Source organism: Populus alba, chromosome 2 (assembly GCF_005239225.2).
Source record: "Populus alba chromosome 2, ASM523922v2, whole genome shotgun sequence".
In the NCBI taxonomy this organism is placed as follows: Eukaryota; Viridiplantae; Streptophyta; class Magnoliopsida; order Malpighiales; family Salicaceae; genus Populus; species Populus alba.
Window position 1 is genome coordinate 12901236 of NC_133285.1, and position 12139 is coordinate 12913374.

A 12139-nucleotide genomic window follows, 5' to 3' on the forward strand; every position below is an offset into this window, starting at 1 on the left:
TCCAGAGTTAACATAACATGTTTTTTTTTGTTTTTTTTTTTTATCTATCCAGTCAAGCATGTTATATCAAAGCAATTTTTATTTATTTAATTTAAAATCCAAGCTAAATAAAGAATAAAGTGAAAAATATTAAATACAAACTATTATATTAAATTTAATGATAATACTAAAAAGGTTTTTACTATTTAGATATTAACATTTTTACTTTCAAAACAATTTTGGTCCAAGCGCGAAAAATAACCTACTATCTACAAAGACAAGTCATAAATGCTGCCTCATGAATTTAGAGGTCAAATTCAAGTGATTGATTCACAAGACTTGGTGTGTGTTCCACTGGAAGGTATGATGATTTTTTTTTGAAAAGTACCAATTTTTTTAAAGCATAAACTACACCTCACAAAAACAAAACAAAAATTACATGTTTTTTATGTGAATCCTACAAAAAAAAAAAAATCTCCATACCTCCAAACCAAATACCCTCTCAATCAAACCAATCTGAGATCCTAAAGTGTGGCCCTTGAGTAATGGGCCAGACCAAAACTGGACTTTATCTTATGATGGGCCAAGGCAACTCTCATCGGCCGAACAAACAAGCCGATTTCTCACTGACCAATCTTAACTCAAGAAGGTGGATTGGGTAGACAAGTTGGGCCTAACGCAGATGCGGTTCCCTTCCTCCTTTCGATCGCAATTATTATTTTTAGGGCAAATGTGTAGAACCCTCGAGAAATCAGATTAAACCCCAGTCTAGCTCCAAAAGAAATCAAGAGTGGAAAATCATGGCATTGCTGGAAAGAAAAGACATGGCTGATGTGAATAACAATAACAATAATAATAGTAGCACAGGTACTGAAGTCTCCTCGAACATGACTATTTACATCAATAACCTCAACGAAAATATCAAAATCGATGGTAATGCCCGAATTCCCTTCTCTCTCTCTCTCTGTGTTTTTTTTTTTTTTAATTAAATTTCAAATCTCGTTCTCTTTCTCTTATATATATATATAGTTTCTATGTGGTAATGTCTGATTTGAAAAAAAAAAAAAAAAAGAGTTGAAGAAAGCTCTGCACGCTGTGTTCTCGCAATTCGGGAAGATACTGGAGATATTGGCATTCAAGACATTGAAACATAAAGGGCAAGCTTGGGTTGTTTTTGAGGATGTTCAATCTGCCTCTAATGCCATGAGGCAAATGCAGTCTTTCCCCTTTTATGATAAGCCCATGGTATGCTTGTATTATTAGTTTATGCATCTAGTTTTTTTTTTCTTTTTCTTTTTTTAATGTTTTGAAATTATCCTATTTGTTTTCATATGTGAAACTATGAGTATGATTTTAGATTTCTAGGCAGAGTTTTGATGGGAGAGTATGTAATAACTTTGGGAACCTTATGAAAATGGGTTCCGTATTGTTTTCCTTGGAGATTAAATGTCTTGCTTATGTAAGATAGGAGGGCTCAAATGGACCTAGATTTTGCCCCTCTGTTTCCGAAGGATAAGCTGCCCTTTTTAGTGCTTATATGCTCATTTCTTATTCTGTAAGCATTGCTAGTCCATGGCTTGACTTCGAAAATAATTAGATGCTAGTTTGCATGTAAGGTACATGGTCATGCTTATTGCAGCATCAATCAGTCAAACTATAGAGGTTCTTAGACAATTTTCTGGGTGGTCTTTGGTCCTTCCTGCCTAGAAGTATAGAAGAACCTTTTCACTTGTTTTTAACTTTTTTTTGTTGTTTAATCTATTGGCACAAAATTGTTTTCTTTTTCTCGCTTTACTGAGCTTATACTTCTATGTTTCAACTATTGTAAAGCATGGATCCTTCTCTTCTGCAACGAATTAATGTTGTCAAACAATATTTCTAATGCAGAGAATACAATATGCAAAAACTAAATCAGATATTGTAGCAAAGGCTGATGGTACTTTTGTTCCACGGGAAAAACGAAGGAGGCATGAGGAAAAAGGTAAGATGTCCCCCCCCCCACACACTGTTTCTTTTCTGTATGTCAGTGAATGATAGAAAGAAGCTTAATGATAAATGCTAAGCATTTTCTTATAGCATGCTTTTGTTTCTGTGTTTGCACAAGGGAGTAGTTTGTGGTTCTTGAACTTTTTCAAGTTCTATTTTCCTCCCATTACTCCTTTAAAGAACAAATTCTTTCTGATTAGGGTAGTAAGGTCTTTTTCACATGACCCATTGATCATTACCAAATTGATTTGCAACAAATCAGTATTTTTGTTTTTTTTTCAGCACCATAAGATTACTTAATTACCCTTTAAAAAAATTAAACTAGCATCTAGTGGTTTATTTGTCTTTTTGTTTTTTCAAGCATGCTTGATAGTAACTGAATTGTGCAACATGCTATTTTTTTTATTTTCCTTTTTAAATAGTAGGAAAGAAACCAATTTGAGATAAATGTATGAATGTGTAGATTGTCTCTGAGATCTATATTTTTCAAATGGCAGGGAAAAAGAAGAAAGATCAACATGATACTAATCAAGTGGGGGTGGGTCTGACTCCTGCATATGGTGGCGCGTACGGGACAACACCTCCTGTAAGCAAGTTTTCTGCTTTCTTAGGATTACCACTGCTGGGTTCTTTATAATGTGGTTTGTAGGTTAACCTCATTTTCCTCTTTATCTAGATTAATTGGATCCATGTTTGTGATTATGATTCACGGGAAATTCAGCTGTTGTAAGTTAATTTGATATTAGGATTTGACCATTAAGTTGACTTCTTACAAATTAGTTTATTTGTTTCCTATAAAGTAAAGATGCAGGTCAATATATTTAAACTGAACTTGAAGTAGGCAAAGAAGATTACATTTTTATTTGCTAAATCTAGAATGTAACTTCTATTTACTGATGGAAAACATTTATTTGCTTCTACTATGTTGATTAACTTATCCAACTACATCATCCAGTTAGATTCACAGAATGGAAACAATCTGTTGCTAGTTGCCTTGTCTAGTGAGAAGCTACTCCTGGAAATTAGTTTCACGTCCATTAATTAGTGAAAGATCATTTCTGAGATTCACAAGGATGCAGCCTGTTTTCTGAAACTGGCAATTTGTTGTCATTTTCCACTGTTCTGAAAAGGATGTCCAATATCTCTTAGCATGATCCTTACCTTTACTTCAAAATTTTGCAGCTTTCTCAAATACCCTATCTAGGTGGTGTGAAATCTATGGTCCCTGAGGCTCCAGCTCCTCCAAATAACATTCTGTTTATTCAAAATCTTCCCAATGAGACTACTACAATGATGCTGCAAATGTTATTCCAGCAGTACACTGGTTTTAAGGAGGTCAGGATGGTGGAAACAAAGCCAGGGATTGCCTTTGTGGAGTACGGAGATGAGATGCAATCAACAGTCGCTATGCATGCACTTCAGGGTTTCAAGTTACAGCAGTATTCAATGTTAATTACCTATGCCAAGAAATAGACAAATATGAAATGGTTTTTGGCTACTCATAGGAGAGAGCTAACACAAGGATCTTAAACTTCTTGTAACTGTTCCCTGTATCTTTTTTAATTCTTAGTTTGAATATGCGGTTAAGATTGTTAATGTATCATTGTAGTTATGAATTACGCCTGTCATATTTTCTTTTGCTTCTGAAAATCACTCAACAGCAATTTCATGCGAGATTAAATTAGATAATGCTGTTGCCAGTTGTAATCACAGTTTTGCCACCGAAACAGATAGGGCATTTTCAGTCGATATTTAAGGGATTAATTGCACATACTCAAAAAGCTATGGATAGAACAATGCTGGACAAGCTCTTGAATACAAAAAATAAAATAAAATAAAATATTATTGATCCAGATTTGGCATGCCAAATGTTAGATTAGAACAGGCTTTGGTCATTCTAGTTTAGTTTTGTATTGTTCTGAATTTAAGTAGAAGTATTTAAAATAAAAAGGTTTTTTATCCTACATTGAAAACCTATAATTTTTTTTCTTGTAAGTATAGAGTAGATCTACTAACGGACTTGAAATTTTACATTGAAAAAATAACATTTTTCTTGTGAATATAAAGTATATAGTAAAAGGTTTCAAATCTTATATTGAAAAAAAAAAAAAATTTCTTCTAATATTTATGTAATGAACCTTGAAAATGGTTAATAACTAACCAAAAAATATACAAAACAAAGGTTTTTGGTTAGAAAAAAGAATTGAAAAAAAAAAAATATCTCTAATGAGTTTTTGCCGAGTCTACTAAATTTGATTGTTTTTTAGTTCTTACTAATCTTTTATTTTACACGCAACCATCAATTCCAGATCAACTATAAAGCCAGTTTGAGATTAATAACTATGAAAAGAAGGCTGTTGTTAGTATCCTACAAACATTTTGGCCATTGGAAAATGAGTTGACGTGTACGAGAATAGTATCCTTTGCAAATAGAAGATTAGAAAATGAATATAAGCGTAGTCCTGTCTAATATCTATGCAGAGGTAGGAAAAAACAGGGCTTATCATAAATATGGGTTTCATTACATGCATTAGCTTAATTCACTCGCTCAATGATCCCAAGAGGAGCTTATCCCCTTTGCCTCTTGTTAAGGACGTCACCAGCTTTCGTTTGCGTTCCTTTTTCTTTTCTTTTCTTTTCCCCGAGGCAGAGTCAAAATATAAGCATCAAGTACTGTGGAATTTAGCTTTGAAGATGTACGAGTGCACGATGACCAAATTAAGCATTTATTGCTACAACAGTACCGCAAGAGAAGGGTGCACACGCTAGCATTTATGCCCATAGATTTGATGATGAGCTCATCCCAGAATATATGTTCTTCCTCCACAGGACAAAAATGGTGATTCAAGAGAGACACCAAATCCAGCCATTTTAGAAAGTACATTTCAGATCGCGTGCTCACTCCATAGACCTTAACTAGCTAGCTGGTCTTTGATGGTCATGTGCTCTTACAGCACTTCTCCTTGTTCTTCATTAGCATTTTAGTAACCGCTCACTCCATAGACGTTAAGTGCTCGATCAACCTTAATTAATCTACATCTTCAATTCAAAGAAGCTCTTGATGGTTAGCACGTAAATGGGCATAAGTTTTGTTTTGCCAAGGTCACGTAAATGTCTTGAAAAAATCACATTCTGTGTATGTGTTGTTCTCCTAAAAATGCCGAAGCAGCGTTATAATGTGAGAGTGATATAAATTCAAAGTTGGAGGAATGGGCAGTATAGATTCGTTTCTCATTTCAATTCAACATCAAGAAACACGCATGCTCCTCCACTCTTAGCTAAGTTCCTACAGAGGAAGGGTATGGGGCTGTAGTCTGATTATAAGCTGTAACCATACCCTACGCCGGCGGCCTGGCTCACCTCAATGACTACTGAGCTCAACGCTAGAGACTGAATCTGCTTGAAGACTGGATCCATCTATAGAATTAAGCTCGCCATAAATCATGGGGATGGCTAGGAGCCTACTCCATATAGGGAATCATATCTGCCTAGGGAGCCTCCCAGCTCGGTCTCAAGAACTCACGTACTCAAAGGACATGAGCCAACACGCAAACCCTACGTGCACTCATACATTATTCTTCTGATCTCACTGCTTTGCATTGCACCAAAAAAGTTCTTCACCTCCCAAAAGATAGAAATTAAAAATGTGACCCCACGTAAAAAGCCGTGGGACCCAAATCATGGGACGAGATTCTTGATCCAAAGGCTAGTAATACTGCAAGGCAAAAGGAGTGCTGTCTTGTTTCATATATAGATCTCAGACTCCTCAGAAGCTTGTGCTTTGTCTGTTTCAACTAGGATAGCTAGTGCATTGGATCCTGCAAAGAACAAAGGGTTTGGTGGCTTTTGAGAAATTAAGGCATGACATGACCATTCTTGGTCTTTCCTTAGATACAACTCCTCTACTTTGAATTCTTCTCGACCCACCATGATAGCATGGCATGCGAGTAATGGTTGCCAAGGATCTTTTTTTTTTAATTTTCTTTTACACCATTAACAACACTTTGAAATTTACCCAGCAGCACAGCTAGCTCCTTTTCCATGCTTTAAATAAAGCAATGAGCGATCTCTTTCTGTACATATCTCTTCCCCATCTCCCTCCCCACACTCGCACCTATAAATAAACGAGTTTCTTACAGACATTTCAGACAACCGAACTAGCTTAACATTTTATATTTCAGCAAGCTAGCCAAGGGTGAGCAGTTCTTGCTGGAGAAGCAGGGCACGTGCAAAATCCTAATGAAGTATGTACACTTTGCACGCGCTTTTCTTCTCCAACACGGGCTCCTCACCTCGTCAATCACTGCTGGCGGATGGATTTTGCAGGTAACAATCACCTCAGTAATTTTTATGCAGGCTGATTTGTTTAGTATCTGTGGGGATATATATATATATATTCACGGGCAGGCATTTACTTGATGTTTCTGCGAGTGCTTTGCGTCATTGCCATGGTACAGGATAGTGCTGCACTGCAGGGCACGTGCAAAATATTCCTCGGTTTAGTTCAATTCAATGTGATAGAGTTATTTTGTATGAATATAAACTACTAATTAATTTTTAAAGGTGATGAAAAATTCAATGTATCCACTTATACAGAAAAATTGTCTTTACCTCCAGTTTTTAAAAGGAGAAGATTTATGATACATTAAATATGAATAATTGACATTTATTAATTTTCAAAGATTCTACAATAATGGATTAAATAGTCTGAAGAAAAAAGGAGCTAATAAGCTCATCAGACATTTATCTCTCTGCCTGTTGCTCTTCGTCAATTAATGTGCCCTTCCTATCATCGTTATTTATTTATATTTCTTTCCATCTAGATCTAGAACTTAAAAATCTTGAGTATTTATAATAGCTACAACTCAATCATAAAGTGTGAAAAAAAAAAAAAATAGATTGTGTGTTTTTATTATTATTATTATTAGAAACGAATCATACTCCTCCTCCTCCTCCTTCTATTATTACTATTACTATTAACAAAACACTCACTAGTGACAACTATAAAATACTAATCATTGGAATATGATTTTTTTTTTGTTTATTTATTTTATGTAACCCTTCACCAGCCTATTCTCTTTACTTTCTTAGGTTTTTTTTTTTTTAATTTTATAATTTAATATTTGGTTGTTTTCGGAATTGTATTTCGTAATTTTTTTCGATTTTTTGATTTTCAAAATTGAACATTAGATCTATTGGAAGCAGGGTTTTATATTTTTTCCAATTGCTTTCTATGAATTTATTTTAATCTCCTAACTCGAGTCGCGGGCTTAATAGGTTAGCTCGAGTTGACTCGGGTAATTTTTTTACTCCTTTCTCCAATTAATTTTTCTATTGCATTCTTCGACATTGTGTTGGTTGAAAATTGGGTTTCATAATTATTTAAAAAAAATTTATATGATTATCCTGATCTCATGATCTATATGACAAATTTAGTAGGTTAAATCGGGTTGACTCTATTCATTTTTTTATCCATTTTTAATTGAATATTTTTTATAATTTGGCTTCATAATTTTTTATTTATTTATTTTCTATTGGACTATCCCGATCTCATAACCTAAATCATAGGTTTAGCAATTTAACTTAGGTTTACTCATTTCTCTTTTTTTTCCCTTTTAATTGAAATTCTTTTTTTTTTTTTAATTTCACCCTCCAACAACTCAATGTTTCTTTTCTTTTCTTAGTTTTTTTCCTTTCAATATTATGTTGTTTGGGAATTGAGCTTCTTTTTTTTTTAAATTTTTTATTATGGAGATATCTCGTTCTTGCGTTTTTTTTTCTCGATTTCAACTTTCAACATTGGATTTGTTGAAAATTAAGCTTTATATTTTATTTTATTTTATCTTTATGAAGTTATTATGATCTCATGATTTGATCACAAGTTTAACGGATTATGTTATTTTATTTTATTTTATCCTTCAACATTAATTTGGTAGAAAATAGAAAATTAGAGCAAAGAAGTTAGTAGAAGATTCTAGAGAATGAGAGGACAAGAAAAAGAAAAAGGGGATTAAAGAATAAGAATATTATTAGATAGGATTATATAAAAGATATGTGAATGGTAGGGAAAAAGGGGGGGAATCAAGAGGAAAGAGAGGGCGGGAGACAAATTTTAGGGAAAAAATGGAGTGAAATAAAATAGAGAGAAAATCAAAAGAAAAAATTTGGAGTGGAAAAATAGGATTGAGTTGCAACAAGTTTATCTAAGGCGAAATTGTCTAGTCTCTATATGAAATTTAATGTGTATTAATGTTGTTTTTTGAATTGTTAAGTTGTGTATGGATGTTGTTTTTGAATTGTTATGTTTGGTGTGAGTTTTGTTTTTTTATTTGTTTTGTTGGAATTTGATGTCATTTTTAATATTTTATATTGCGTGTTTATGGTCTTAGTATATAATTTCATTGTAAATATTTTTAAAAAAGAAGAATAAAAATTGCATCAACAAGTTTTTGCTAAATTGATGACATTTTTATTAAACATGGTTTTAATATTTAGGTTGACATGTCTCCTAGTTTTAGGGACAGATGTAAATCTAGTAGGATGCTTTTAACCCTAAAATATGTCAATAACTTTTCATCAAATCAATGGCATTTTTAAACTTAGTTTTAACAACTAGATTAACAAGTCTCCTAGTTTTAGAGATTGATATAGGCTCAACATGTTGCTTTTAATAGAAAAAAGATATATAAAAAAACTATTGAGTTGTGGTCCTCTTGATTCAAGGTCCAACATTAGCTAGAAAAAAAATTAATCAATAATAAATGACTTGTGAGTAAGCTTATAAAAAATTTGGACAATTAATAGCACGCATAAAATAAGTTTAGGAAAAAACACATGACTAAGGTAACCTTTTTTTCAGAAAGGATGCAATAAGGATAATATTTATCTTTCTTTAAACATAACTAACCTCTTATTTGAATTTTTAGAACTAATGCATGGTTTTAGGATTCTTAGTTTTTTTAAAAAAACTAAGTGACAACTTCATTTTTTTATTTTCCCTTTAATTTCAAGAGGTCTCGTATTCATGTTGGGCAATGACAACATATGCGAATTGCTAAGAAATATTTCGTTGATAAATTAAAGATCGACATTGCAAAATAAAATTTTAGTTTGCAATTTAAAAAAATATTATAAGAATAAGGATCAAATTTAACAAAAAAAAATCATACTTCTTTTTTTAATTTTGGTGTATAAAACTTCACTTTGGTCTCTTAAGTATTATTTGATCCCTATTGTTTTAGCATTTTACATCTCATCTCCAAGCTTAATTTTTTTTTCTTCATGTTTTAGTCTCTAAACGCTAAGAAATGAGAGAAAAGGTCAAAGAAAAAGGTTGAGAGGAGAGAAAGAGTTTGACTAACCATATTCTAGCCATAAAAAAAAAAAGTTGATTTTAGCTTTAATGGGTTTGCCAATTGCAAGGAGAGTTCAATGGAGGTGATGTTGCCCCTTTAACCATTATGAAAAAATAGATCATGGTTTATTAAGTTTTTTTATTAATTTAATTTTTTATATTGATTAGAGGTTGTTTTGAGGTGAGGAATGAGAGTTTATTTAGGTTCATGAGATTTGTTTTAGGTATTTTAAAGTGAAAAGAAGTTAAAGAATGAGTTTTTAGAATTTAAAAACTTAAACCTTGATTTTTTGATAACTAAAGGTGATCAAAAATTGTCCAGACTAGTTGTTTATTCAATAAATAATACATAGTTCATTAAAAAAAGATAGAGCGGTAATAAAACAAGAGCGACTAGGCTTTTTAGTTTAGCTAGGCGTATGCCTAACTTGTTAGAGCTAATAACGCTTAATTTTTCTTTTACTTTTCATTATTATTTTTTATTTAAAATTCAATTAACAACCCCCCCTCTCTCTATCTTTATTTTTTTTAAAATAGTTTAGTTTAATTATTATTTTTTAAAAAATATTTTTTAATTATTTTTTTATTTCATAATACTTCAAAGAGATTATTGTAATTTATTTTTTAATTTTTTTCGTATATTTTTATATAATAAGTTGTATTTTCATGATGCATTTATAAAAATAAAAATTATTTGTTCTTATTAACCTGAATTAACTTATAATAAAAAATATATAAAATTAAAAAGATATTTGGGTTGAAATATTTACACGTACATCACTACATCTTAGGGGTGTTCACGGTCCGGTTCGGTCCGGTTTTAACATAAAAATTCAACCGAACCGGAAAATACCATTTCTTGTTAATTGAACCGAACCGAAAACCGATTCAAACCGAACCGGTTTTTGTTCGGTTTGGGTCGGTTTTTTAGCCTTAGAAACCAGAAAAACCGAAACTAATTAAGTAAAAAAAAACTTGGCTGAATCACAATCATTAACAAACTTGGCCGAATCATATTAAAAAAATCCTTGTTGAAAACTTTGAATCCAAGCTCTTCGGTTAAGATCAATTGAATCAAAATCACTGGATCTATCTTTAAGCCTTGTGTACAGAGGAGAGGGAGAGAGGGAGGGGCAGGGCCAGGGCCAGGGCCACTGGAAAAGGGGAAGGGGGGAAAGAGAGCGGGGAGGGAGGGATGGGGTTGCTGGAAAGGGAAGGGGGAAGGGGGAAGGTGAGCAGCTCGAAAGGTTTTGGGAGGGAGAGAGAGTGGGGAGGGAGGGGTTGCTGGAAGGGGGAAAAGGGAAGGGGGAGGGTGAGTGAGGTGGAAAGGTTTTGGGGAAAAGGGAAGGGGGATGGTGAGTGGGCTGGAAAAGTTACGGGGAAAAGGGAAGGGAGAGGGTGAGTGGGGTGGAAAAGTTTTGGGGAAAAGGGAAGGTTTTGGGGAAAATTTATTTTGTTTTAGATTTAATTAAACCGGTTCGGTTTGGTCCGGTTTAATCGGTTTAAGCTTTTTAAAACCGGAACCGAATCGGACCGGGTGGTTTTTTAAAATTTTTAATCGGTTTATTCGGTTTTTTTTCTCGGTTCGGTTTTTTCGGTTAATTTTTTCTCAGTTTTCTCGGTTTAATCGGTTGGTCGGTTTTTTTGAACACCCCTACTACATCTTGATCTTTTGTTTTTACTAAGAAGATCATCTTCTCATTTTAGTATTTAACTAGTGTTAATAACCATTTATTTATTTATTATTTCACACACACACACTCTCTTAATTTATTTTAGTAAGAATAAATATATCTTTTTCAATTAAAAAAAATCCATGATATTATATAATGTGGATATCCTTTTCTTTTATATTAAAAATTAACTTGAATTTAAAGCTATAGATATAAATAGTTTGATTTAGTTTATGATTACTTGCAATGGTTTTTTACCATTGTTACCATACCTGATCTGGGGGTTGACCCGACCAAAGAGCTGGGTCTCGGGTTACACGAGTTGACCCAGGTCAACGCAAACAACCTGAAAAATTTTTAAAAATTGGAGTTTTAATATGTCATATGAAAAAAATTAAGAAACAATTTATGTGAATATAGGTTATATATGTTATAAATAATAAAGTTTAAAAGATTATTTTAAAAAAAATTTTTTATTCTACATTGAAAAGATACTATATTAGAATGTTATTATCCTTTTAAGTTGAAAGTATTTAAACTAAAAAAGTTTTTTTTATCTCACATTGAAAAAACATAACTTTTTTTTTTTTTTTTATGAAAATAAAGTATATATACTAAAATGTTTTAAATCTTATATTAAAAAATAAAACAATCTTTTAGTATTTATATAGTGAACTTTGAAAAGTGTTAAAATCAATATATATATATAAAAGGAGTCTTTGGTTAGGAGAAAAAATATATTTGAAAAAAAAAAGTCTTAATCAGGTTTTGCCGGGTCACCAGGGTCATGAGTTAACCTGGCAAGTCAACTAGGTTTTTGTAGATTATTGTTCATCTCAGTTTTTTACCTTATCTAAACCAGTCCAGTTATCAAATTCTGGATTGACTTATCGAGCGAGTCCAAAATTAATAGTTATGCTTTTTAAAGCTTAAATAACATGTTTTTCTTCAATTGAATAGAAAAAATACATTCTGATTTGAAAATTGATTGAACCTTTCTTAATTTTAATAATCATGATTAATTACAAGATGATTAGTTAAATGTTTGTGCCTTTACGGTTCAAATAAATGAATATACTCGACAATTCCTTCTCATGCCCAGGAGATAAACGACGTAGTTTATATAAAACCCATAAGGCCAAAACCT

At 32.4% G+C, this 12139-nt stretch overlaps 1 protein-coding gene across 1 annotated transcript; it reads left to right on the forward strand.

Moving 5' to 3' along the window:
• The first annotated feature begins 689 nt into the window (after window positions 1-689).
• Window positions 690-3588, forward strand: LOC118046804 (U1 small nuclear ribonucleoprotein A). Its single transcript, XM_035055849.2, has 5 exons — window positions 690-912; window positions 1052-1224; window positions 1867-1960; window positions 2463-2551; window positions 3148-3588. The coding sequence occupies exons 1-5, from the start codon at window positions 780-782 to the stop codon at window positions 3436-3438; spliced, it is 780 nt and encodes a 259-aa protein (XP_034911740.1). The 5' UTR covers window positions 690-779; the 3' UTR covers window positions 3439-3588.
• The last annotated feature ends 8551 nt before the right edge of the window (window positions 3589-12139 follow it).